General features: G+C 60.4%; 1 protein-coding gene across 4 annotated transcripts in view; it reads left to right on the top strand.

Annotated features, from left to right (window-relative positions):
* The window catches only part of KCNAB2 (potassium voltage-gated channel subfamily A regulatory beta subunit 2), a 77,823-nt gene extending 56,316 nt beyond the window's left edge, over positions 1-21,507 (top strand). For 2 of the 4 annotated variants that reach the window (XM_039842364.1, XM_039842363.1), the window contains 11 exons: positions 3,834-3,913; positions 6,509-6,553; positions 8,432-8,476; positions 9,263-9,306; positions 10,223-10,309; positions 13,971-14,056; positions 15,726-15,846; positions 15,988-16,082; positions 17,111-17,231; positions 17,576-17,664; positions 18,783-21,507. In XM_039842364.1, the coding sequence (XP_039698298.1) occupies positions 3,834-3,913; positions 6,509-6,553; positions 8,432-8,476; positions 9,263-9,306; positions 10,223-10,309; positions 13,971-14,056; positions 15,726-15,846; positions 15,988-16,082; positions 17,111-17,231; positions 17,576-17,664; positions 18,783-18,872 (903 nt within the window). In that variant the 3' untranslated portion in view covers positions 18,873-21,507. Of the gene's footprint in view, positions 1-3,833; positions 3,914-6,508; positions 6,554-8,431; positions 8,477-9,262; positions 9,307-10,222; positions 10,310-11,160; positions 11,206-13,970; positions 14,057-15,725; positions 15,847-15,987; positions 16,083-17,110; positions 17,232-17,575; positions 17,665-18,782 lie in introns of all 4 variants that reach the window. The other 2 variants (XR_005648560.1, XM_039842365.1) reach the window with 2 other exon arrangements.
* The last annotated feature ends 937 nt before the right edge of the window (positions 21,508-22,444 follow it).

Below are 22,444 nucleotides of genomic sequence, written 5' to 3'. Positions count from 1 at the left end.
TCTGGGCGGCCGTCCTGGGTGTAATTACGATCGTGTTCGTGTCATTCTCGTGCAGGGGCAGGTGAAACGAGCATGTCAGCGTGCTCGGCCAGCCTCCGGGGTCTACCAGTGGCCGCAGAGGCCTGGCTTCTGCAGACTCTCCTGCTTCCTCCTCTGCTGGGGAAGTCAGGTGTGTTCATGGTGATCGCTCTGGACCGTGAGGCCTTGCGAACGGGGGAGGGGTCCTTCTGGGACGGCAGTGAGTGAAATGTGACCAGAGGCAGTGAGGAGGTGGCCCGGGCAGCAGATCCGGAAGCCACCAGAGCCAGCTGGAGGGCGGTCTCCACTCAGTTCATGCCTGCCGAGCACCTGCCGAGGCCAGGTCCCGGTCTCTGCCTGCAGGCTGAGCTCTTTCTGGCGAGAGGGGCAGGCAGCAAGCGCCTCTTATCCCTGGGGGTTAAACGCACTGTGGAGGGTGCTTCGTTTCCTGAGGCTGCCGTGACAAATCGCCACCAACCACGCGGCTTAGAACAACAGGAATCTCTCCTCTCACAGTCTGGAGCCCAGACGTCCAAAATCAGAGTCACTAGGCTGAAATCGGGCTGAGCAGAGCCATGCTCACAGCGGACGCTCTGGGGGAGGACCCTCTCGCCTCTTCCAGCAGTCCTGGGGGGCCCACGTCACTCCAGCCTCCCCTCTTCCTCTGTGTCAAATCTCTCTCCACCTCCCTCTTATAAGGACCCTCGTGATGATGGCATTTAGACCCACTTAGATGATCTTTGATAATCTCCCTATCTCGAGACCCCCCTAATTTAATCAGATCTGCGAAGACCCTTTTCCTACCCCAGGTAGCATTCACGGTCCAGGTTCTGGGGTCCTGACATCTTCGGGGGGCCACAGAGAAAGGAGGAGAGGGGTGCGGGCTCCTGGTTGGAACAAGACCGTCGGGAAAGGCAGACGCGAAAGAGGGAGAGACGGCGCCTCCGGCCCAGGGGACGGGAGTTCGGTGGCCTCAGGAGGCGGGGGTGGGAGAGGGATGTCAGGAGATGGGGTCAGAGGCGAGGGAGCGAATCTGATGGGCGTTGGCCTTGACCATCCACGGCATGAAAGCCACTGGAGGGTTTTAGCAAAGAAGAAATTTAACCATAAAAAGCTCGCTCTGGCTGCTGCGCTGCGGATGACGAGTCGGGGGGCTGCTTCTCAAACTGCAGTGCCCCTGGGGATGTGCTCGAAGTGCAGAGTCCGACGTGGAAGGTCTGCATTTTGATGCTGCTGCTGCTGGTCCTTGGACCTCACGTGCCAGGAGTGGGGGCAGGGGCAGAGGCAAAGAGAGCTGAGGGTCTACTCCAAAAGCCCAGCTGAGGGGTGCTCCAGCTTGGACCAGGTGGGCGCAGGGGAGGTGGCAGGACCTGTCAGACTCCGGATCAGGTTGCAAGCGGACGTCGGCGAATTGGCCGAAGGTCTCAATGCCGGAGAGAAGGCTGAGTGGAGGACGCCCAGGCGTGTGACCGGAGCACAGGGCGGGCAAGACCGTGCGTGCAGTGGGGGCCCGGCAGGCCGCCCTCGTCGGCACAGCCCCCGCCCTCCGCCCGCAGTGCCGCCTCCGCCACCCGCCGTCCTCCTGCCTGCCTGACGAACTCCTAACCGCCTGTCAAAGGCCAGCCCTGTACGTCCTGCCGCAGCCACCACCTGGATGAGCCCTGAGGGCATCACGCTAAGCGAAAGAAGCCAGTCCCAGAGGGACGGATACCGTGTGATCCCACTCGCGGGAGCCACCGAGAAGAGCCAGAGCCCTGGACACAAAGGAGCGGCGTGGGTGCCGGGGGCTGGCGGGCGGGAGGTGCCGAGTGCGTGCGTGGTGGGCCGGGCTTTCCGTTCGGGAAGATGAAAACGTTCCGGAGCTGATGGTGTGGATGGTTGCACAGCAGTGTACGTCGACTTACTGCCACCGAACTGCACACTTAAAAATGGGTAAAATGATCATGTCTGAGTGTATTTCACCACCATTTAAAAATTTTTTAGTAACTTTAAAAAAAAAACAAAGGAATACAGGAGCTTTCCATGACCTGCTATGGATTGATTTCCAGGACATATTATAAGTGGAAAAAAGCCAAGTGTGGGAGAAACCTGTCGTGTGCTGCCCTCCGTGTAGGAAGATACACGTGTGCCTGAAACGTGACGACAGAAGCCCTAGCCCTGAGTAGCCTCTGCTCAGAACGCTCCCCAGGGGACAGCATGCCCCCGAAACCGGCTCCACAGCCCCGTTTGGGGCCCAACACACAGCGCCCCCTGGGCAGGGCTCGGTGGCCTGGTGCACACATCCGGGGACGGTTCAGAGGAAGATGAGGGTACCATGTAAAGGAGCCTCCGTGGTTGGAGGGGGAGATGCATTTGATACATTGTTACACTTGAGCTACAGACGGGGCCGACGTCCAGAAAACCGCCCACGCTGGCATCGCCACGCCCTGCGCGGTCTCACTCAGATGCCAGCAGCTGACTAACAGGGCTTAGCTACCTGCTCAGTGTCTGAAACCTTTAGGGTTCATTGCCGACATTTGAAAATCGGATTCCCCTCCACCAAAAATGTCCTGGATGTCTGGCTTATCTTGAGAAACCGAGAGATCTGGTCACACCTGGCCACCTCATTTCGGCAGCAAGCGAGCCCACCTCCCCACCAGCCACCAGCCCCCAGCCCCACTCTCTACACCTGCCTGGCAGGTGGGGCTAAATGTGGCATCGCAAGAAGCTTTCTGAAGCTTCTGTCCTGCGGTTTTTGAGGAGTTAAGTATTGTCCACCCCCCTCCACAGGCTAGCTCGGTGTTCCGAGCTGAGCTTCGAGAAGTCAGGACTTAGGGAGTTTGCATCTGTGACACTCAGAGACACCTGCCCTGTGCAGGGTGCCCACAGAGTCAGAGCTCCCTGCTCTATTGCATCGTGGAGGGGACTACCAATTGCATGTTGGCTTGCCCCCCATTCCTCAGGCCTCGCCCCCACTACCAGCCAGTCGCCGTTCATCAGCCCTGGCCGGCGAGGCTTCGGAGCAGCAGGGGCCCAGGCCAGAGTGCTGGCTGAGGACCGTGGTTTCTCCATCTGCAAACGGTAGCAGTAGCTATTCATGGGGTTGCTGGAGGGTTTGGTGGGCTACACGCTTGAGCCATAGCTTTAAAATATTTATTCTGCCAAGACTGTCGCGCGGCTATGGCGGGTCATCAGTCTCCCCGAACTGCCATTACGAAGTCCCACATGCTGAATGGCTTAAAGCAACAGAAGTTTATTCTCTCACAGTTCTGGATGCCAGGAGGCCAAAATCAGATGTCGGCTGGGCCACGCTCCCGCCGGGCTCCGAAGGAGCCAGTTCCATTTTTCTCCGCCGGCTGGGTGCTGGCAGGGCTGGGCGTGCCTCACCTTGTAGACACGTCACCCCAGTCTCTGCTCCGTCTTCACGTGGCCTCTTCCCCGTGCGTCTGCATCTTATAAGGACACCACTCGTACTGCGTTTAGGGTCTGCCCTAACGCAGCCTGGCCTCATCTTAATTTAACTAACGGCATCTGCAAAGACCCCCTTGTCCGAACACGGCCACATTCTGAGGTTCCGGGTGGACATAAACTAAAGGGCCCCTATTCAACCTGGTTCCGACGCAAAGCTCTGTGATGACCCAATAGACGGGGTGCCCGCTCCAAAGAAACTCTCAGTCCATAGGCTGTTTCCTCGTCCAGTGTTTCTTCTTCCTTCCCGGTGGGTCCGCTCCTGAGCGCTGCCTGCAGCAGGAGAGGACGAGGGTCCCCGCTGGGCACGCCGCCCCGGGCTGCTGGGACGGTGCGGCCTGTGTGCAGCCACGGTCTTCCCATTTCAGATGGCAGAGCAGCTAATGACCTTGGCCTATGACAACGGCATCAACCTCTTCGACACCGCAGAAGTCTACGCGGCCGGCAAGTATGTGTCCTTCCTGGGGGGAAGACGTGGGGCAGGCCCCGGCTTTCCCCGGCTGCTCTCTGTCCGAGAGGGTCCACGCATGCGCCTCCCTTTGCCAGCTTTTCTAAACTCTGACCGGTTTGGGGACGTGTTGTTCTCCTGGGGCCAGACTCTCAGAACACTTGGGCCTGGTCCCTAAACTCCCCATGTGTCCACTTGCCGGGATTGACCTCAGTCCCTCTGATGCCAAAGATGCTGCGCTGGGCGAGGGCCGAGATTAAGCTGTCACCGGGGTCCTCCTGCCGCGCACGTGACCTGCGGCCAGCCCCACGCACCTGACATTTTCACATCTTAATGGCGCCATTAGGGCTGCAGGGATTCGGGGCCTCTGGAGCTGGGGAGAGCAGGACCTGGCAAGCTGAGCGCTGTAGGAAGCACTTTCCATCTTGGCAATGAACTTTCCTACTCAATTATGTAAAAGCCCTCTTCAGCCAAGGCTGCTGGCTTCGGTTTTAAAGACCGACTGTAATCAAATCATCCACTCTCTTGCATCAGGTTTCCAAAAGTCAGCTTTTGTTTGTGAAGTCATTTGTTGGCTCTCTTTCCTCCTCCCTCTGGCCCCTCCTGCCTGGGCTGAGCCACGTTCCCATCAGCTGGACCGGCTGCAGCCTGGCCTGCTATGCACCCTGGCCGTGGGGCCAGCACCTGCCTCCCTAAGCTCTGGGTTATTGCCTGCAGCCAGCAACGGAGCCCAAAGCAGAGAACCTGGCTGGGCCTCTGCTCAAGCCTGACAGCCCTGGGGGCTTCCGCTGGGTCCCCCAAACCTACTGTAATGCCTATCTGAGGGGCAGCCCTCTGCCCTTCCTGATGCCACAGCCCCTCCCAACGCCTAGGAACTGGCAGCGGCTCTCCATCAAAGGGAAATGCTTTCCAGACAGATGAGCTAGCCAAAGGGTCAGAGATGCAGAGGCCACGCCCACAGGCACCCCCCACCCTGTTCTGAGCACCCTAGCCTGTTCGCCGGCCCTGTGCCTGCTGTGGTTTTGCTGCCCACGAGGGCATGTGGGAGGCAGCTCTGTGCAGCCTCCTACAGCTCCAGATGGCCCAGCCCGGCGCACAGCCTGGCACAGCTCATTTCACAGTAGCCACAATATGTCACTGATTAAGGGACACCAGGCTGGCATGCTGGGGCACATACAGTGGGTCCTGGGCAGTCTTAGGGCCTCTAGGAAGCCCCTGGCCAGAAGCTGAGGACTCGGGGAGCAGCCTCCCGTGGGTTGTTGCCCCAGAGCCCGTTGCCCTCATTCTGCCCCCTGTCCTCCGAAGGCCTCTAAACCTGCCTGCTCCCCGCATCAATGCTCTGTGTCAGCAGCCACCCACACGAGGAAGCTGGGCACCACGTGCCAAGGGATAGGCTAGACAGAGCTTCTCAGGGCCCGGGCTGCAAGGCAGCTGCAGCATGGAGCCACCCTCTTGCTAACCAGAGTACCAGCCACCTAACTTGCTGAGTCCCCTGCTTCATACTGACGCTCACTGGGTGCTTCCCAGAGAGCTGCAGAGTTCCTGTGCCCCCTAGACAGGTGCCCCCTAGACAGGTGCCAGCCTTACCACGAGAATCCACAGCCACGAGCAACAGGCTTTGGTGAATTCTGCCTACAGATCCTGTAACCGCAGGACCACAGCTTGCTTTCCTGTCTTCTTCCTTTCCTGATCCTTTGTCCCACGAATGAGGGACCAAGGAATCGAAGGAAGAGGCCCAGGGCTGAGTGAATTTCTGTGCATCTTCATAAACAGAGAGCGTTCAGAATACATTCTAAACAGCTTGCAAATTAGGGCCCATTATTTCTGAGCGGATGACTCAGGCGTTTTATAACTGGGACGCAGTGCTGGGTGTGGGTTGTTCTCCCTCTGTTGTTTTTGCTCAGAAACAATTTTGCTACAAGCAAAAAGTTCTCAAAAGTTAAAAATTAAAAGGTTAGAAATCCAGCACTGCAGTGTCAAGCGAGGCTGGATCAGTTCCTGTGACGCCGGCTGTCCCGAGTTTGGGGCGAGGCCCGGAGTGACGCCAAGCAGAACAGACAGCGGTCAGCATGACATCTGTCTCTCCGCTGTTGAAAAGCGAGAAACAAGAGGGACACACGCATGCACACGCACACACACGCACACACACACGCGCGCGCGCACCCGCCCACACTCTGCTGGAAATTCAACCCTGGCCCTAAATACCTGTCGATTGTCTGAAAACAGATGCATAATTTACCTTTTAAAAAACATACTTGTCTGGAAACTTCACCTGGGTAACTTGGCCACGCGTTTTACCCAGGGAATTTCCAGCGGGCCAGGGAAGCATGATGCTGCTGGCTGGCCCTGCCGTGCAGGACATGGGCCCCTCCCTTCTCTGCCCACAGCCACCTTCGTGGGGGACAATACAGCCACTCCCAGGCTCTCTCCTCTCCAGAACAAGCTGCTTGAGCCAAGACAGGCGCTACCAGCCTGGCTCTCTGACCCCAAGGGCATTTTCAGGAAGGGACGGAGTGGCCCCTGTCACGGTGGGGTGGGGTTCGGTGTTTCTGTTGGGCCGCAATGAACCCCGCCCCCATCTTGTGTTTTTTGCAGGGCCGAGGCTGTTTTAGGGAACATCATAAAGAAGAAAGGATGGAGGTAATGGCCGTGCTCTCTGTGGCCAGTGTCCGGGGCGCAGACACAGGAAGAGCCTGGAGGAGGCCGGTGGGCGGGATGAGGGCTCCACGACAGGCAGATGCGTTCTGGGGTGGGGTGGGCCGGCTGCCTGGGGCGAGCGTTGGCTGGGGTCCCCGTCGCTGTTTTTTCCTGTTTACCAGGGCAGTGCCCGGGTTGGCTTCATCAGCCCTGTGCAGCTAACCCATCTCTCTAAAGCCGGGAAGTCTCAGAATTTTTCTTGTTGGGAAGAGAATATCCCAGAATGGAGGCAGCCCCTGCCTCCTGCAGGGGGAGTGAGGTTCTCACTGTGGGCGGCCGCCCCCAAGGAGCCACTGGCTGCAGTGAGTTGGGCAGAGTCACCAAGTGGAGTGCCCACGTCAGCTCTCTAAGATAGGAGGCGTCTCTCCAAGAGTGGAACCAAGCGGAGGCCCTGGCCCCCCAGCTCTGCCCCCTCCACCTCTGATCCCGCAGGGACACAGAGGGCCAGGGTCCCGGGTGCAAAGTTGACTTGGGTTGGGCCAAAAGAGCTGGAAGAGAGACCTTTCCTGGTGGCCCCGTTAGGGGACGTTAGGGGACGTGCTGGCAGCGGGGAGGGAGCAGAGTCCGTCCGGGGCTGGAGTCCACCTGCTCCTGTCCCCAGGGCTTGGCGAGCATCTCACCTCCCTGGTGCTCATGGTCCCCACCTATAAAGGGACCACTGTCCGACCTCCCTGGGCTGACCTGAAGCTCCGATGGCCCGAGTCTGTAAAACGCCTGCCAGCCCAGGGCCAGACGTATCACAGTCGCCTGGGAAGTGGCAGCTCTTAAGACTGATCTTCACCTCAGGACCCCACCGAGTCCCTCTGGGCTGACGCCCAGGAAGCAGGTCAGGAGCCCAGTGCCCCCGTCAGGCAGTCCCACCCTCCTTGGACAGGCCAGGCTGAGAATAACCTGCACTTTGGGGCCTGCCGAGCCCCAGCACCCAGCTCTGTCTGAAGTGGCAGACACACCCTGGGGCCCAAACATCTTTGTTTTCAGGAACATCAGAAACAGTTACAACGCTGGGCCTCCCACTCCGGGCCCCTAGCAAGTGCCACTCAGAATCCCCAGCCCCCACGTGGGTGACTGACACCCCTCCTCCTGCCCCACCCAAGTTGTTTCTTCGTGGCTCTCATCAATCCCCAAATAAATTCTCCCTCGCCCCTAATTCAAGGGAATTGCGCATACCAGCAAGTCCTCTGATGACGTCTTGGGTGAATACACAGAATTATACAAGGTCACCCCTCCTGCCTGGAAGTGACACTGAGTGTCTGTGCTGGTGGCTTTGAGGAGCTGTTTCCTGAGCAGCCCTGGCGTGGGAAGTAGGGGCACAGGGGTCATTCTCAGCCCCTCCGTTGGGAAGGGTCACGGTCAAATGTGGCCAGGAAGAGCCATCATTATCCCCCCACCATCCCTCCAGGACGGAGTCATGGGGTCCGTGGCCCCCAGCCCTAACTTGACCTTCTCAAGTCTCTACCCCCACTGTTTCCTCAACCTGCTTTCTATTCCCCTGAGTGACCCCCCATCACCCCCGAGGCCCCCTCCACCTCATGCCGAATGCCTCCTCAGGCTCGTCTGTTGGCCCCCGCTGCCTGCCTTAGTTGCACAGCTGCTTAGTTGTGTCCACAGGTTTAGTTAGTTGCATCCGTGGGTCATCTCTCCTGACCCCATGGGGAGCCCCAGAATCTGGGCTGAGCACATTGAATGATAGGCAGGCCCCCCCATTGCACACCTGTGGTCCCAGATGGGAAGGGCGTTAAAACCCCTGCGTGAGAGCGGAGATGGGGGGGCGGGCCCAGGGGGCCACATCCAATAACGCCCCTCCTTCTCTTCTGTCCACAGACGATCCAGCCTGGTCATCACCACCAAGATCTTCTGGGGAGGAAAGTAGGTGCCGCCACGGATGATGCTCCCGGCGGGGGTCGGGTCCAGCAGCCGCAGCCCCACGTCCTGCTGACGCCCCTGATTTAGGAGGCTCCGGGGTGCGGGCGTCATCCTGGAGGAGCAGAGTGTATGGGGTCTGTCCTGGACAGGCCGGAGTACAGGAGCCAGGCCCAGTGCGGTCTCCTGTCCCCTGGTGCCTGAAGCAGGGGTGTGCTGTCATTTGTGCAGCTAGTACTCGTCCCTATTAAGGGACATCAAGTTGCAAAAAGCAGCTTTAGTTGAGTTTATCTTTTACTCAAACCCTGTTTAATTTTTATTTTTACTTTCATGGGGTTTTTGTTTTTGTTTTTCTGATTACAAAAGTAACATCCTAACAATTCTGGAAAACACAGAAAATCTGTGAGCTGTCCAAACCACTCCACCTCCCTTGGGCCACAGAACACCCCTGCCAGCCTCCAGGTGGCCGGCCCCGCATTCTCCCTGGGACTAGACAAAACCAGCTTCATAGGAATTAGAAATATGATTCCTTCTTAAACTTAAAAAACTCCAAGCCAAGCAGAAGAGAGAATTGGAAAGCAGAAGCCTCCATGCCCACTGGCCCCCACCCCCCGGGGTGCAGCCGGGCGCTCACGGCCTGCGTGAGTGCACCCCCGCCTCGCGGTCTTATCCCGCGGTGCAGAAAGACCCCACGCGGCAACGCTGACCCGTTTTTTTTGCCTAGCATTTGCATCATAAACATTTTCCCCAAAACTGCTTGCGACATCACACGCGCTGTGGCCTGTTTTTCAGAGCAGAGACGGAGAGGGGCCTTTCCAGGAAGCACATAATAGAAGGTGAGGGGGCTCCGGCTCCACGCGGCCCCTGAGCCCTCAGCATCCTCTCCAGGTGCCAAAGTCAGGGAAGCGCGGTGTCCCCAGCCCCAGCGGTGACACGGCACAGGGCCCTAAGCCTGGGGACACCCACGGCTCTGGTCCGACCTTCTCCCACCCAGGCCCTCCGTGTCATGAGGGAGGGGGCAGGAGTGTGGGCGGGGCAGGGCGAGTGTCGCCCTCGGATGGGCAGTGTTGTCTTGGGAAGATACGGTGCTGACTGGGTGACCATGAGCAAGGGACATCGGTCCCCAAGCCTCTGAGGCATCATCTGTAGAATCTGCGTAGTGGGGTCACTGGGAACCGGGGAGACCCAGGTGAGCGCACGGGAGATGGATCAGCCAGGGCGTCTTGCTTGGCCCCTGTTTTTACCGTCTTCCTGCTTTTCCCATCCCTGTTCATTTTCATGAGGTAATCCCCTCCCTCCACCCACAAGCAGATTAGGCCTCACCGCCCGCCCCCCGCTGCCCCCCAGCCCCACACCCCACTCTGTAGCTCTGTCCCGAATCGCTACCAGGCACCAGTCCATGACTCGTGCATTTCAGATACCATCGGCCTCGGGCGTGGTAGGCACTGTGCAGCTTTCCCAACTAACTATTCCCTGGGCCGCCGGGAGCAGAGGAGGGTCCCCCTTCATTCGGTTACAGGGCCTTTGGCCTGTGGGTCCCCTGAGTCCTCCTGAATGGGCGGAACTCCCCATAGCGGTGTGCCCCACTTCCATCTGGCTTTCTGTGACCCTGGCTGTCACTTGTCCACACGTGCTTCCCTGCCCTCTGCCAGCTCCCAGTGCCAGGGGCCTCATCCCTTTCATTTCTAGCTCGGATAAGGGCCCAGAAAAGTCTGTGAAGATAGTGACTGTCTCTCCCAACTCCTCTCCCAGGTCTGAAGGCCTCCCTGGAGCGGCTACAGCTAGAATATGTGGACGTGGTGTTTGCCAACCGTCCGGACCCCAACACCCCCATGGAAGGTAGGTTGTCTGCTAGCTGGCTGGGCCTGGTGCCATTCCCCAAGCACAGAAGCTTCTGAACCTGAGGCTCTGGTGGCCACCAGCACAGGCCCCCAGGCTGGGCCCCCAGGCCAGCAGTCAGAAGAGGGCAGGCCAGGTAGCGGGGGAGGACCAGCCTTCCCGGCGGGGAGCAGGGGTGGGCAGGCGAGGAGAGCCTGAGCTCAGCCTCTGTCGTCCCCTGCCCCAGATGCACCCCGACACCTCCAGACTGAGGCCCCGTCCTTGCTCAGGGTCCATGCCTGATCCACACCCGATTTCAGGCCCCCTCCTGGGTTTAGAGCCCTGTGGGATGTTGTCAGTGTTAATATTTTGTAGCTAAATGAAATTACAACGTGACAACTTGTTGCAACTGCTTCCTCCTTTTCAGTCATTCCGGGTCTTTTGCTCTGAGGGAAAAAGTGTTACTTGGCAGGGAAAAAGCACGCAGGGCTTTGAAAATCGGTTTGGTTTCCGGGGAGCGTATTTATTCTTCCAACTCCCACCATCTCCGCCCCTCCCGTCTCCCCCGACTTCCTGCTTCTGGCGGCTTCTCATTTGTGCTTTCGAGCTTCAAAGACTTGGAAAATTAAGTTGTGTTCAAGTTATGTTTTTCGTTTGTTTATTTATATATATGTGTATATATAAATACACACGCACGTATATGTACATGAATATGTACACCGTCACGTGTGCGTGTGTGTGTGTCTGTTTTAACAAAACGAGTATCCTGCAGAGTGATCTGTGCCTCTTCCCGTGCCCTTTGTCATTCCACGCCTCTCCATGTTCCCACAGCTATAAACTCTGGTCTCTTTAAATCTTTCTTTTATCACCAGGGGACCCATTTAGTTCCTCCAAGTCCAGGACATTCATCATAGAAGGTACACAGTACCCTTGGCCCGACTATTGACTTCTGTGTCCAAGCTGCATTTTATGAGACAGTGATTTTATTTACACGACTCTTTCCCCCGATGACAAACTTCTTCATAAAATGCATAAGGGGAAAGCACACGCCCTCTGAGAACACCTTGCAAGTGAAGGAAAAGCCCCCCGCCCAGGCCACGCTGCCATTCCATGCCTCCCGTCCTTCCGTGCGCATGCCCCCTCCCCGCCTGGCATTGCTGTGACCTTCGGGGGCCGGCCGGCTGTCTGCCGGGGCCTTCTCTTGATTTGGGGATGCTGCGATCGGCGCCTGAAACCTTGACCCTGGATGGACTGGGAGAGGGCTGGGGGAGACCAGGTTCCCACCAGAGTGAACACATCGGGGACCCCAGAACATGTAGCCCCGACACATCTCTGTGCTTCTTGTAGTTTGTGTCCGCTAAGCTCCCACCTCAGCCAAAAGCAATGAGCCCCAGGTCCAGCCGCCCCGTCCAGAGCAAGCTGGCTCCTCCGTGAGCATCCTGGCCAGGGCAGTGCTCGCATCCCCGGGCGGGCTGGGCCACCTGCCACTCTCACCCCATGCCGTGTGGCCTGACCTCTCCACTGAAAGGCAGTCATTCTCCCCCTGGGAGACACAAGACCCAGGACAACCTGTGGCCCTGCTTGGTCTCTCCCGCCCGGAAGCTGAGGGGTCCCCGGACTCCCACGCCGAGGGGAGGCCTCGGCCTCCCTGGGCACTGGGCTGTGTCCCACAAGGGCAAGTCTCCTGCCCGCCGACCGGCGCTGCCACTTGCCCCCTCCTCGTGTCATCTGCGACGCAGCAGGAGATGCCACGGGTCTGGCGGCATCTGCAGGATTCAGCTCTCCCGTTTCTGTCCCACAGCGTTCAATATTGAGGTGAAGGGCAGTTGTCCTTAATTGTCCTGTTTCTGGGGCCGCTGACCTCACGCTTGGGCAGAGGTGCAGAGTGCCGTACTCCTGGGTGTGGGCTCCATGCCCAGCTTGCCATTGCCCGGGACCCTCAGGGAACCCAGGAGCCTTTGCCCAGGACCCCTCCCCTCTGAGGCCAGCCGCAGGCTCCTGCTGTGGCCTTGTCCCCCAGGTGCCAGTGGACACCCTCTCTGCATAGAAGGGGCACTGCAGTGCCTCGTGCGGTTCCCCCGTCAGCCGAGGGCCCTGCGAGGGGCCAGGCTGGTGGACGGGGTGCCCTCGGCTTCCCTCTCCAGCATGTGGGCCTGCGCCCTGGCTGACTAATCGGGCAGTGACGCCGCACGGTCACAGGTGTCCCCAGGAGTGTTTCTAAAGAACCCAACAAGGAAAGCCGGGCCACGACGTGGGCAGGTATCTCCCCGAGACCCTCGGTGAGACTCTCCAACCAGGCGCTCACTGTTCTTCTCACTGAATGGCGTCGGCATTAAAGCAGCGGCCCGCTGCCAGTCCCGGGGGCCTTGGGCTCCCCCGCCAGCCAGCCCTCCTCCCTGGACGGGCGGGAGGAGCCCAGTCCCTGACCTTGGAAGGAAGGTGAATGCAGGGCAGAAGCCCAGGTGTGACTTTTCAGGAGTCCTGGGTGAACCCGCTGAGACCACCACCCAGGGCCCCAGGGGACCTCGGGCAAGGGTCCCCGTCATGCCTGTTCTCCAGCTCTGCTTCCCACACGGCCTTGGGCAGCCAAACTTGCAAGCACTGTACGGGGCCTGGGAGAAATCTAGGGGAGCAGCCCTCACCCCCTAAAGCTAAGAGACATTGGAAATTTAAAAATCTAAGGCCAAGTTCTGTTTCAAAAACCACAACATCCCTGTGAGGCTGAAACAGCCTCGGAGGGAACTATACCTGACAGATTTTTATTTCTCAAAAACTTTCTCGAGTCCTAGGAAGAATCTACTGTGGGGGGAGCTTCTCTCTGACCTAAAAGGCAGGCCTGAGGTTTTCCAGTGGTTTGGTTCTTAGGACACTGCAGTTCTCACCTGTCCAGTGTTCAGAGCACATGGGGACTGTGACCCTTCGTAGGAGGGCACCCACACCCCCATTGTCCTGGGAGCAGAAGCCACTACTGTCCCGTGCTGGGGGAACACTGTCCAGCCTGGGGACGGGCTGCCTGGCCCAAGCAGGGCTGTCCACGTACTCCTCCGGCTCCCCTGGACATGAAGAGAGATCCGGCCTGCCGCCCCCACCTCCGGTGCCACCCAGGGCCCCCCACACCATGCCCATTGCCCCTACAGATGCCATCATCGCCTCCCCCTTCCGTTCCCAGATGCCACTGAGAATCAGAAATAGCCCAAAGTAGCAGACCGGAAACAGGCAACGTGTGTTTACTTCCTGTTGCCTTGAGCCAGTCCGATTGTAACCTTAGTCCGTACCTGGTTCTTCCTGACCATCTGGGTCTAGGTCTGGGACCGGAGAACCACCCCGCTTCCAGAGTCTAGAATCCCCTCCCCTCATCCCTCTAATCTGCCACAGAAACGCCCCAGTCCATCCATAGCCCGTTCTTCAAGGATTCTGTAAGACCCGTAACTGTTTGGGAAAATGGTTTTCAAGACCATTTTGGGTCTGGGGTCCACCGTTTTCTGTCATCCCGGCGATCCCCTGCCGCACGACTTCGGAGCCAGGAAGTACACTGCTTGCAAGACACCTTCGCAGCGCCCTCTGCCTGCTCCCGGCGCCTGCATCTGCAGAATGTCCCCAGGCTGGGCCCCCGGTCCCAGGCCCCCGGTCCCAGGCCCCCGGCCGCCCCCGCCACCTGCAATTTCTCCTTCTCTCACGACAGAGACCGTACGTGCCATGACCCACGTCATCAACCAGGGGATGGCCATGTACTGGGGCACGTCACGCTGGAGCTCCATGGAGATCATGGTACGGCGTGTGTGTGTGTGTGTGTGTGTGTGTGTGTGTGTGTGTGTGTGTCCGCAGGGGCTCCCTTCCCCCACTCTGTGGATGGAGCTCCCAGGGCCCTGGCCGGTTCCGATCACACAGATAACTGTGACTTGTGGCTTCAGCACTAGGTGGAGTTTATCTGTGTTAAGACGGACTCGACCTCTCTGAGCCTCGCTTTCCCCACCTGTAGAACGAGGCTGTGAGGACCACCTTCCCCCTCATGCGGCTGTCCTGAGGGCTGTCGGAGAGAGCAGGTGCGAAGCTCCTAGCGAAGGTCCTGGAGCTCAAGTGACACCAGCCTCAGGCACTCACGCTGAGCTCTCCTGAGCTTCCAGGGCCGTTAGAGTCAAAGGCTTCGTGCGGACGAACTCCTGTTTGATCCTCACGAGGCCCTAGGAGCTGAGCGCTGCTGTCCTGTTTTTCAGATATGCAGGTTGAGGCACAGTTTGAGTAACAGGCCCGAGGCCACACAGCTCGCGCTGAGATGAATGCCCAGGCCGTGCGGCTCGAGAGTCTGGGCTGCCTCAGAATGTGAGCGGCTGCTGGGCCCCCAGAGTCCACCCCGGTGCTGGGCCCTCACCCACACTCTCAGGAGAGCGTCTCCTTCATTTTCCTTTCCCTCCACGAGAGCCATCTGAGGCCGAGGGCAGCAGAGGCTTCATGATATTTCTAGGGGATCCCAAAAGGGCCAACGGGGTGGGAGTGGGGGGCGGGGGGACAGAGGCCTGGGGACTGGGTCTTCCCGGTTCCCCATCTTCCTCCCGAGACTACCCACCCCCCTCCCCTCCAGAGCCGCTCTCAGCCTCAGCCCTTCCTGCCCCGCCTCCCAGAATCCCATATCCCGGCACCCCTGGAAGGGGGTTCTCCTCTGGCGAGCCCCAGGTTTCCACTCCATCCAAGAAATTAAGTGGGATTTTCGTTTCGAGTTAAACACAACCCTAGCGGCCCCTGGCATTACTCAGCTTTGGCGTTAATGAGAATTCGGCATCTTTCTGGAGCTGCCTGAAGCCAACAGCATCTTCTCCCCGTTTTACAGATGTGAAAGCTGAGTCTGCAGCTAAAGGGGAGAGGGTCTCCCGGGCTGGCAGACAGGGCTTCCCAGGGGTCTCCCGGGCTGGCAGCCAGGGCTTCCCAGGGGTCTGTCTGCAGAGATTGGCCCTGGCTTAGCTCATCTGGTCTGCCCCGTGGAGGCCTTGAGCGGCAAGTTCCAGCAATGGGCTGATGCCAGCCACTCTCGCTCCGGACCTAGCGTCTTCTGCCGCCGCTGTCATCCCGGGTCCTGGGCCCCAGAGTGACCATCATGATAAACACAGTAACTGCGCAGCCCGCAGGCACTGTCGTGGGGGCTGCAAAAGCCACTGGCTCATTTGACTGTCATGACAGATGGGGAAACTGAGGCACGGGGGGTGAGCCTCTTGCCCAAAGCCTCCCAGCCAGAAAGTGTCAGAACCCAAGTCTCACTATTGGGTGTGCTGCCCTGTCAATCCCAGCCCCCTCGGTCCGAGGCTCTCCCAGGAAAGCTGTGAGGGGGGAGGGACAGGCAGGCCAGCCCTTCCCTGGAGATGCCTTTGTGTCTTCTCCCTGCTTCCCAGGGGGTCCCCAGACCCACTGACAGACAGGGACCATCGAGCCCCCTTTGCACCCACAGGAGGCCTACTCGGTGGCCCGGCAGTTCAACCTGATCCCGCCCATCTGCGAGCAGGCCGAGTACCACATGTTCCAGCGCGAGAAGGTGGAGGTGCAGCTGCCCGAGCTCTTCCACAAGATCGGTGGGCACCGCCCTCGCCCCGCCCCCGCCCCCTCCTCCGCCCCTTGCCCCGCCCCCGCCTCGCCTCCCCCGCCCCTCGCCCCGCCGCCCCGAGGCCCGGGCCTTGACCTGGCCTTGACCTGGCCTGGCTTTCCTCTCCCAGGAGTGGGCGCCATGACCTGGTCCCCGCTGGCCTGCGGCATCGTTTCCGGAAAGTACGACAGTGGCATCCCACCCTACTCCAGAGCCTCCTTGAAGGTAAAGGAGTGGCCGGGCTAGGGATTGGGGACGGGCTAGGGGAGGAGACGGGCAGGGGACCGGCATTTTGGAGAGCCAGGGCCTTGGTGCTGGTGGCTTTGGCGCTGGTGACCTTGGCGCTGGGCGAGACTTCCCTGGGCCCCGTCTGCGGGGTGGTTCCAGGCTGAGCCACCGGCAGACCCTGCTGGCCTGAGCCCATGGCTAGAAGTGCTGCCCACCCGTGGGACAGGCCCCGGGTGAAGAGGCCTCTCGGCTCCTGCCAGCGCCACCACGCCGCCCCTGCCACAGTCCAGCCTTCACAGCCCGAGCTGGGGCCACACGCGCCTTTGGGCTGCCCCTCCCCCACAGACACGCGCACTGAGAGCTCCGGCCGGAGCTCAGGGCTGGCGGCTGCAGAGCTTGTTCAGTTGTCACTCTCAAAGGTGACTACCCGGGATGAGCCCCCAAACACACACGCCCACCTCTGGGGATGGGACTCAAGGAGAGCCCGGTGAATACAGAGTGTGGGGGACGAGGAGCCGGCAGGGAAAGGCCTGGCCAGGCCAGGGCAGATCCAGCACTGGAAACCCTGGCCCCGGGTTCAAGGACAGGATGTCTGGCCCTCCCTCACTCCTCCCCAACCCTGAAAACGAGGCCAGGGAGCCTCTGGGAGGCAACCCCGGAGTGGGACAGGGAGACGGCGCCTTCCCAGAGCTGGGCCCGAGGCAGCGGCGCGCCTCCGGGGGGTGCCCGGTCTCCTGGGAGAAGGGAAAATCAGCACAGCCACCTCCCTGTCGCGGCTCAGGGGCCCTGCCTCAGCTCCCCACAGACTTGGGGTCAGAGTGCAACAGGTCCCACGCTTCCGGCTGTGCCCACAGCGGCCACGGTCAGGCTGGGGGCGGGGCTGGAGGGGCTGCCGCCTTGTCTCCAAGTGGGGATGAGAGCTGCTGTTTGAGGAGAAGATTCTGGAAGCAACCAGCCATCTGCATACAGAGGTCCAGGTGACCCACCCTCACCTGTGCACTGTGCTCTTCCCCTCCCCCGACCAGGGCTACCAGTGGCTGAAGGACAAGATCCTGAGTGAGGAGGGCCGCCGCCAGCAGGCCAAGCTGAAGGAGCTGCAGGCCATCGCGGAGCGCCTGGGCTGCACCCTCCCGCAGCTGGCCATAGGTGACAGGGCGGGGGGTGGGGCAGGGTTGGGAGATGTCGGGAGTCCTGATGCCTGGGCCACCCCCTCCATCAGCCAGTCATGGGTAACGGGAAGACCACATCCTTGGGAAGAGGATGGTGGTCTCTGTGCACCGGGGCCACCTTTCCACAGGGGGGCAGTCTGCCAGGCCTCCCCCAGCAACCTCACCCAGCACCACTAAGCCCTGGGCTTCCAGGCCCCTCCCAGGCACCCTCAGCCCCCAGACCCAGAGGCTCGGCGTCTCTGGCCCAGCGAGGGGCAGGGTGGAACTGGACGTACCCTGCAGGGGTGCGTCCCCCTCACCTCTGGTCTCGCTGCCCCCCAGCCTGGTGCCTGCGGAACGAGGGGGTCAGCTCTGTGCTCCTGGGCGCTTCCAGTGTAGACCAGCTGATGGAGAACATCGGAGCAATACAGGTGAGCAGGGCTTCCTGCCAGGTGCTAGGCCCCCGGGCCCTCGAGCAGAGCTCAGGTTCCCATCAGTCATTTGTCCAGCACATATTTGTTGAGCACCTACTACGTGCCAGGCACTGTCCTAGGTACCTGGGCTCCATCGGTGAGCCACCAACAAGTCCTGCTCTGGAAGAGCTGGCGTGCCAGCCAGAACGGACTGTAAACACTAAATTCGGGAATTGAGGAAATTAGAGTATGTGTCAGATAAGCACTATGGAACACACTAGAGCAAGGTGGGGGTGTCCGGCGGGGCAGACGGCAGGGAGAGCTGTGGGCCCAGGGCAAAGAGGCCATCAGGGTGGCCTTGGGGAGGAAGTGACATGTGAGCAAAGGCTTGGAGGCTGGGAGATGGGGGGTGCAAGGTGGGGGGTGGGCCCTGCAAAGACTTGGGAGAAGAACATTCTGGGCTGCAGGAGCAGCCAGTGGAATGCCCAAGGCAAGCATGAGCCCAGGGGCCAGCGGAGGGGCGGGCAGGAGCCCAGTGGACCCTATAGGACACTGTGAGCCCTCTGAGGATTTTGGTGATGACTGGGAGCGAGGTGGCAGCCATGCGATTCTGAGCAGAGGAGGGGCATGGTCTGACTTAGGTTTTAAAAGTGTCCCTCTGGCTCCTGTCCCTCTGAGGGAGGACTGGGGAGCAGGAGAGGCAGGGAGATGTGCTAGGAGGTGACAGTAACAGGGCGTGGGTGGGGACGGTGGCAGAGATGGGAGCAGTGGGCTTATCCTGGATGTTCGGAGGGTGGGACAGTAGGACTGGCTGACAAACTGAATGTGTGAGAGCGAGCGAGTCACAGATGGCCCCTGGGTTTTTGTCACCTGAGAGGGTGAAGTAAGAAAGGCTGGGAAAAGCACTTTGGGGGTGTGGAAATCAGGCTTCGGGCCCTGCAGTCTGCATTTTATGCGTCCCGGAAGATTCTAGAACACTCTGGAGTTTGAGAGGCAGAGTATAAGCCAGGGCAGGCTTCCTCTCTGCCCCAAACCTTCTGGAATAAAAAGCAGCGCGGCCCCATCCGCTTCGAGCCGGAGCCGGGAGCCTGGGCCCGTCTTGGTGGAGTTCTCATCCGTTCTCTCGTCACACACAGGTCCTTCCCAAACTGTCGTCGTCCATCATCCACGAGATCGATAGTATTTTGGGCAATAAACCCTACAGCAAAAAGGACTACAGGTCCTAAGAAGCCCCGCTGCTGGCCAGGACACCTCCCGACCCCCCCTAGTGTCTCTGTCCCCGCCGCTCGCTTAAGCTGTTTTGAAGCCAAGTCCAGAGTGTGGTTTGCGTCAAAAAGAAAACAAGCGCCAAGATGTCATCGGGAAAACATCTCAAAAGTCGCTGCAACACACCATCCTCTGCTTCGAAGGACCCACATCATGCTGGGGACACGGCCTTGGTCACTAGAACAGTCACGCCTGCAGCCTCTGCTTGTCCTCCACGAAGAAACCGCCACGATTAGTCCCAGCCGGGGCCCTTCCGAGACTCCCCGAGTCCAGCCGGGCTGGACCAGTCGCGGCCTGGGGCAGGCAGGGCTGCCCTCTCCTCTGCCGAGAGCCGCCCCCTGGTGTGTTTAAACGTGTCCAGAGGGACGCTTTCAAAATCTAAGACCAGGTCTGGTCTTCCTGTCCCCGTTTTCAGGGCCCTGGACGTTGGGGTCTCCCTCGGGCCAAGGGCTCCAGGTACTTTCCCAGGGATCCAGGGGGACTAGCTCTGCAATTTGGGACCCATAAAAAATTTGGGGATCCGATTTCAAGCTCTTCGCCCCACCAGCTTGCTCCCTGCACGCCGTCGATGAGTCTTGTGCCAGGGCTGCCCGGAGCGCTCGGCAGGGGGCCTGGCGGAGCAGGCTCCAGCCCAGGCCCCCCAGGGCCCTGCCCGCCCTCCCTGCCAGGTACCCAGTCTGCCGCCCCTCTGACCTTGCCCCGGAAGGCCGCGAGGTCATGCACGCTTAGCTGGACTATGGCTGCTGACCACTCTCAGGAGCGGTGGCACCTCTGCTCGGCCCAGGGTGGTGGCCTTGGGCTCTACAGAGAACATGCTTAGATCTTCTCAGTGAGGGAGGGTCCCTGGGGTCTTCTTTACTGCATCCCCAAGGCCGGGGGCCTGCACACCCAGCAGCGGTCCCTGCAATGTAGGAAAAGGCCCCAGGAGCATCACCCTTGCGAGGCCTCGGATCAGGTGCGTTGAGCTGTTCTTCCTTGGGGTGCTCAGTGTCTGTGCTCAGAGCTTGCGACCTAGGCAGATGGGCAGCAATGCCACCCTAGGATCCCCCCATACCCTGTGAAAAGGAAGGACAGCTTGGGTTGGTCATTCCTCCATCACGTCCCGCCCCCAGCCTGGAACGGACTGGGGACGGAGAGCAAAGGGCAGGACACACAGCTGTCAGTGCCTTTGCAGCCCCAGCCTGTGCCGGAGCGATGGGGAGTGGAAGGGACAGCTGCAGCCCCCACGGTCCTGAGAGGGGCCGCAGCCTTTGCAGGCCACGTGGGCAGGGGCAGGAGCCAGGCCCTACAGATGGGCCCGCCCGCTCTGGGCACCCCACCCCCTCACACTCACCTGGGAGGCAGGCACAGTGGCTGCTTTCAGAGAGGCTGCTGTTCCCGGGGGCTCCTCCCTGCCGTCCTCGGGGGGCCTGCCACCAGTCCTGGCCAGGCTGAGGCCTGAGGAAGCTGCAGAGGCAAGGTGGGGGGGCAGCCCTCTCCACTCCTGACCTTTGTGCTGACCCTGGAGTCTAGATCTTCCCCAGCGTGGACCTGGCCCTTGGGGGTCTTGGCCACCTGGCTCCCTACAGGCTTCACCCTGTGGGTGTGGGGAGCAGGCACTGCCCGTCCCAGCAGAGGTGCCTGGCCTTCAGCCGCTCCCCATCACACAGGTGGGGGCACCCTGCTCTGAGGCGGGACCCTGTGCTGGGCGTTTTGGTCCAGGCCCACCCCTCACCGGGGATCGTGGTTGGGTCCCCTCCACACTGCTGCCCAGTGAACAGGGACCAGGACTTGCCGTGGGGCCCGAGGCGGGGCCACTGCCCTGGTGAGCCACACCAGGGAAGACTGAGCCCCTTCTGGCCACAAGTGTGCCAAACAGAGGGACGTGAGGGCCCCCGGGGTTGAGCTCAGCCAAAGCCAAAACGGCCAGTGCCAGGACCCAGCAGCCTGGGCCCCGGGGCACCGTCCTCAGCCTGGTTCTGAGGTGTCCTGTTCTTCCACGCCCACTGCAGGGAGGACGGTCTGTTTCCTAGGGGGAGGGTCCGAGTTAGGAGGGGGCTGGGATGGGGGGAGGAAGGTAGATGGAAGCCCAGGGCAGTCAGAGCCTGGAGAGGGAAGAGCTGGGCAGAGGTGGCCCCAAGGCGAGGGGCTGGGCCCCAGCAAGGGTTTGGAGCCAGCCGCCTCACCCCCCACCCCTTCAGCCTCTCGCCCTGCCCTTACCTTGAAGCAGAATTTGCCCGGGAGGCCCTGGGGAGCACCTGGTCCAAGAAAGAGGCCTGGTTTGGGGGGGCAGGGCTGGGTCAGTCTTCCTGTGTAGAGACACGCGGAGCCCCCTCTGTTTCTCATCCCACATCTGTGGTCAGAGCCAAGGTCAGAGCCAAGGTCAGAGCCAAGGTCCGAGAGGCGACAGGCCTCGCTCCGTCTGCTGTTCTCTTCCAGTCTTGTAAATAACGCGTTTTTCTCTCCCCTCCTTTGCGATGACTGTGGTTCCTCAGCCAACCGCGCTCCCTCCATAGGCGAGACTGCCGTCCGCCTCGCGCTTCCACACGCTCAGCCGAGACACAGGCACCGTATTTATGGAATGACAAAATAAAGGCCAAGCCCGTAGGGTCCTCAGCTTCCTGCTCCCCTCATTTCCAGGCACACGGCGCTCCAGGTCAGGGCCGGGCGGAGGACGGTGGGGAAGGGAGAAGGCTGCCACCATTCTGCAGACTGGGGCCCCCCGAATCCTGAGCCTGGGGCCAAGGCTGGGTTGGGAGAAATGGACCCCGGAGGAGAGGCAAAGATTGAGGACCAAGACCCCCAGCCACCCCGTCTCTCCCAAGTGATTCAGGAGTGGGCGCGCCCCTAAAACACACATTCTCCGGTCGCTGGGAGGCTGCTGTGCCCTCTGGGGACAGAGGCTGGGGTCCGAGGAGGGCTGCAGGCTGTCACTCGGAGCTCAGTGTTTCTCCGATGCAACAGGGCGCGTGTTTACGGGTGCAGGGGGGAGAAGTAGGTACCACCCCTACACAGTCCTTCTTGGGGTGTCCCTCCCCAGCAAGCCCCTCGGCCCCGTGGGGCCAGGTCTTCTCAGGAAGGAGGCGGCCTCGGGCGACACCCCATTCCCACTGCGGCCCTCCCTTGCCCCCAGCCGACACCCCACTTCCTAGATCAGCGAGAATTTCAGGAAAACACTGCTTCAGTCCTTTCCCGAAGGATTTATTAAAACACAGAAAACCAAGACATACGCACAGTACAAAGTGAAGGGGATCGTGTCAGTGACAGTCTCTGTCAGAGTGTCCCAAATGTCCTCCCGAGGGTGGCACAAGTCAGCACTTACAGGGGCTCGGCTTCCAAAGCTCCAGCCCCCTCAAGCTGGGACCCCCCCACCCCGCTAGGACCCTCCAACTTGCCCAAAGCGTCCCCAGCCCCTTGGCTGGCCTGGGGCTGTCCCCGGGCGGGGGTCCACACCGTCATACTCCCCACTCTGACACGGGGAGTGGGACCCCTCCCTCATCTCCGGACTCAGGCTCAGGCTCCCACCACGATGTCAGGGGTTCAGGACACACAC

Source organism: Pteropus medius, unplaced genomic scaffold (genome assembly GCF_902729225.1).
Source record: "Pteropus medius unplaced genomic scaffold, Ma_sr-lr_union100, whole genome shotgun sequence".
NCBI lineage: Eukaryota > Metazoa > Chordata > Mammalia > Chiroptera > Pteropodidae > Pteropus > Pteropus medius.
Note: the sequence above shows the minus strand (reverse complement) of the source record. Positions and strands in the feature narration are given on the sequence as shown.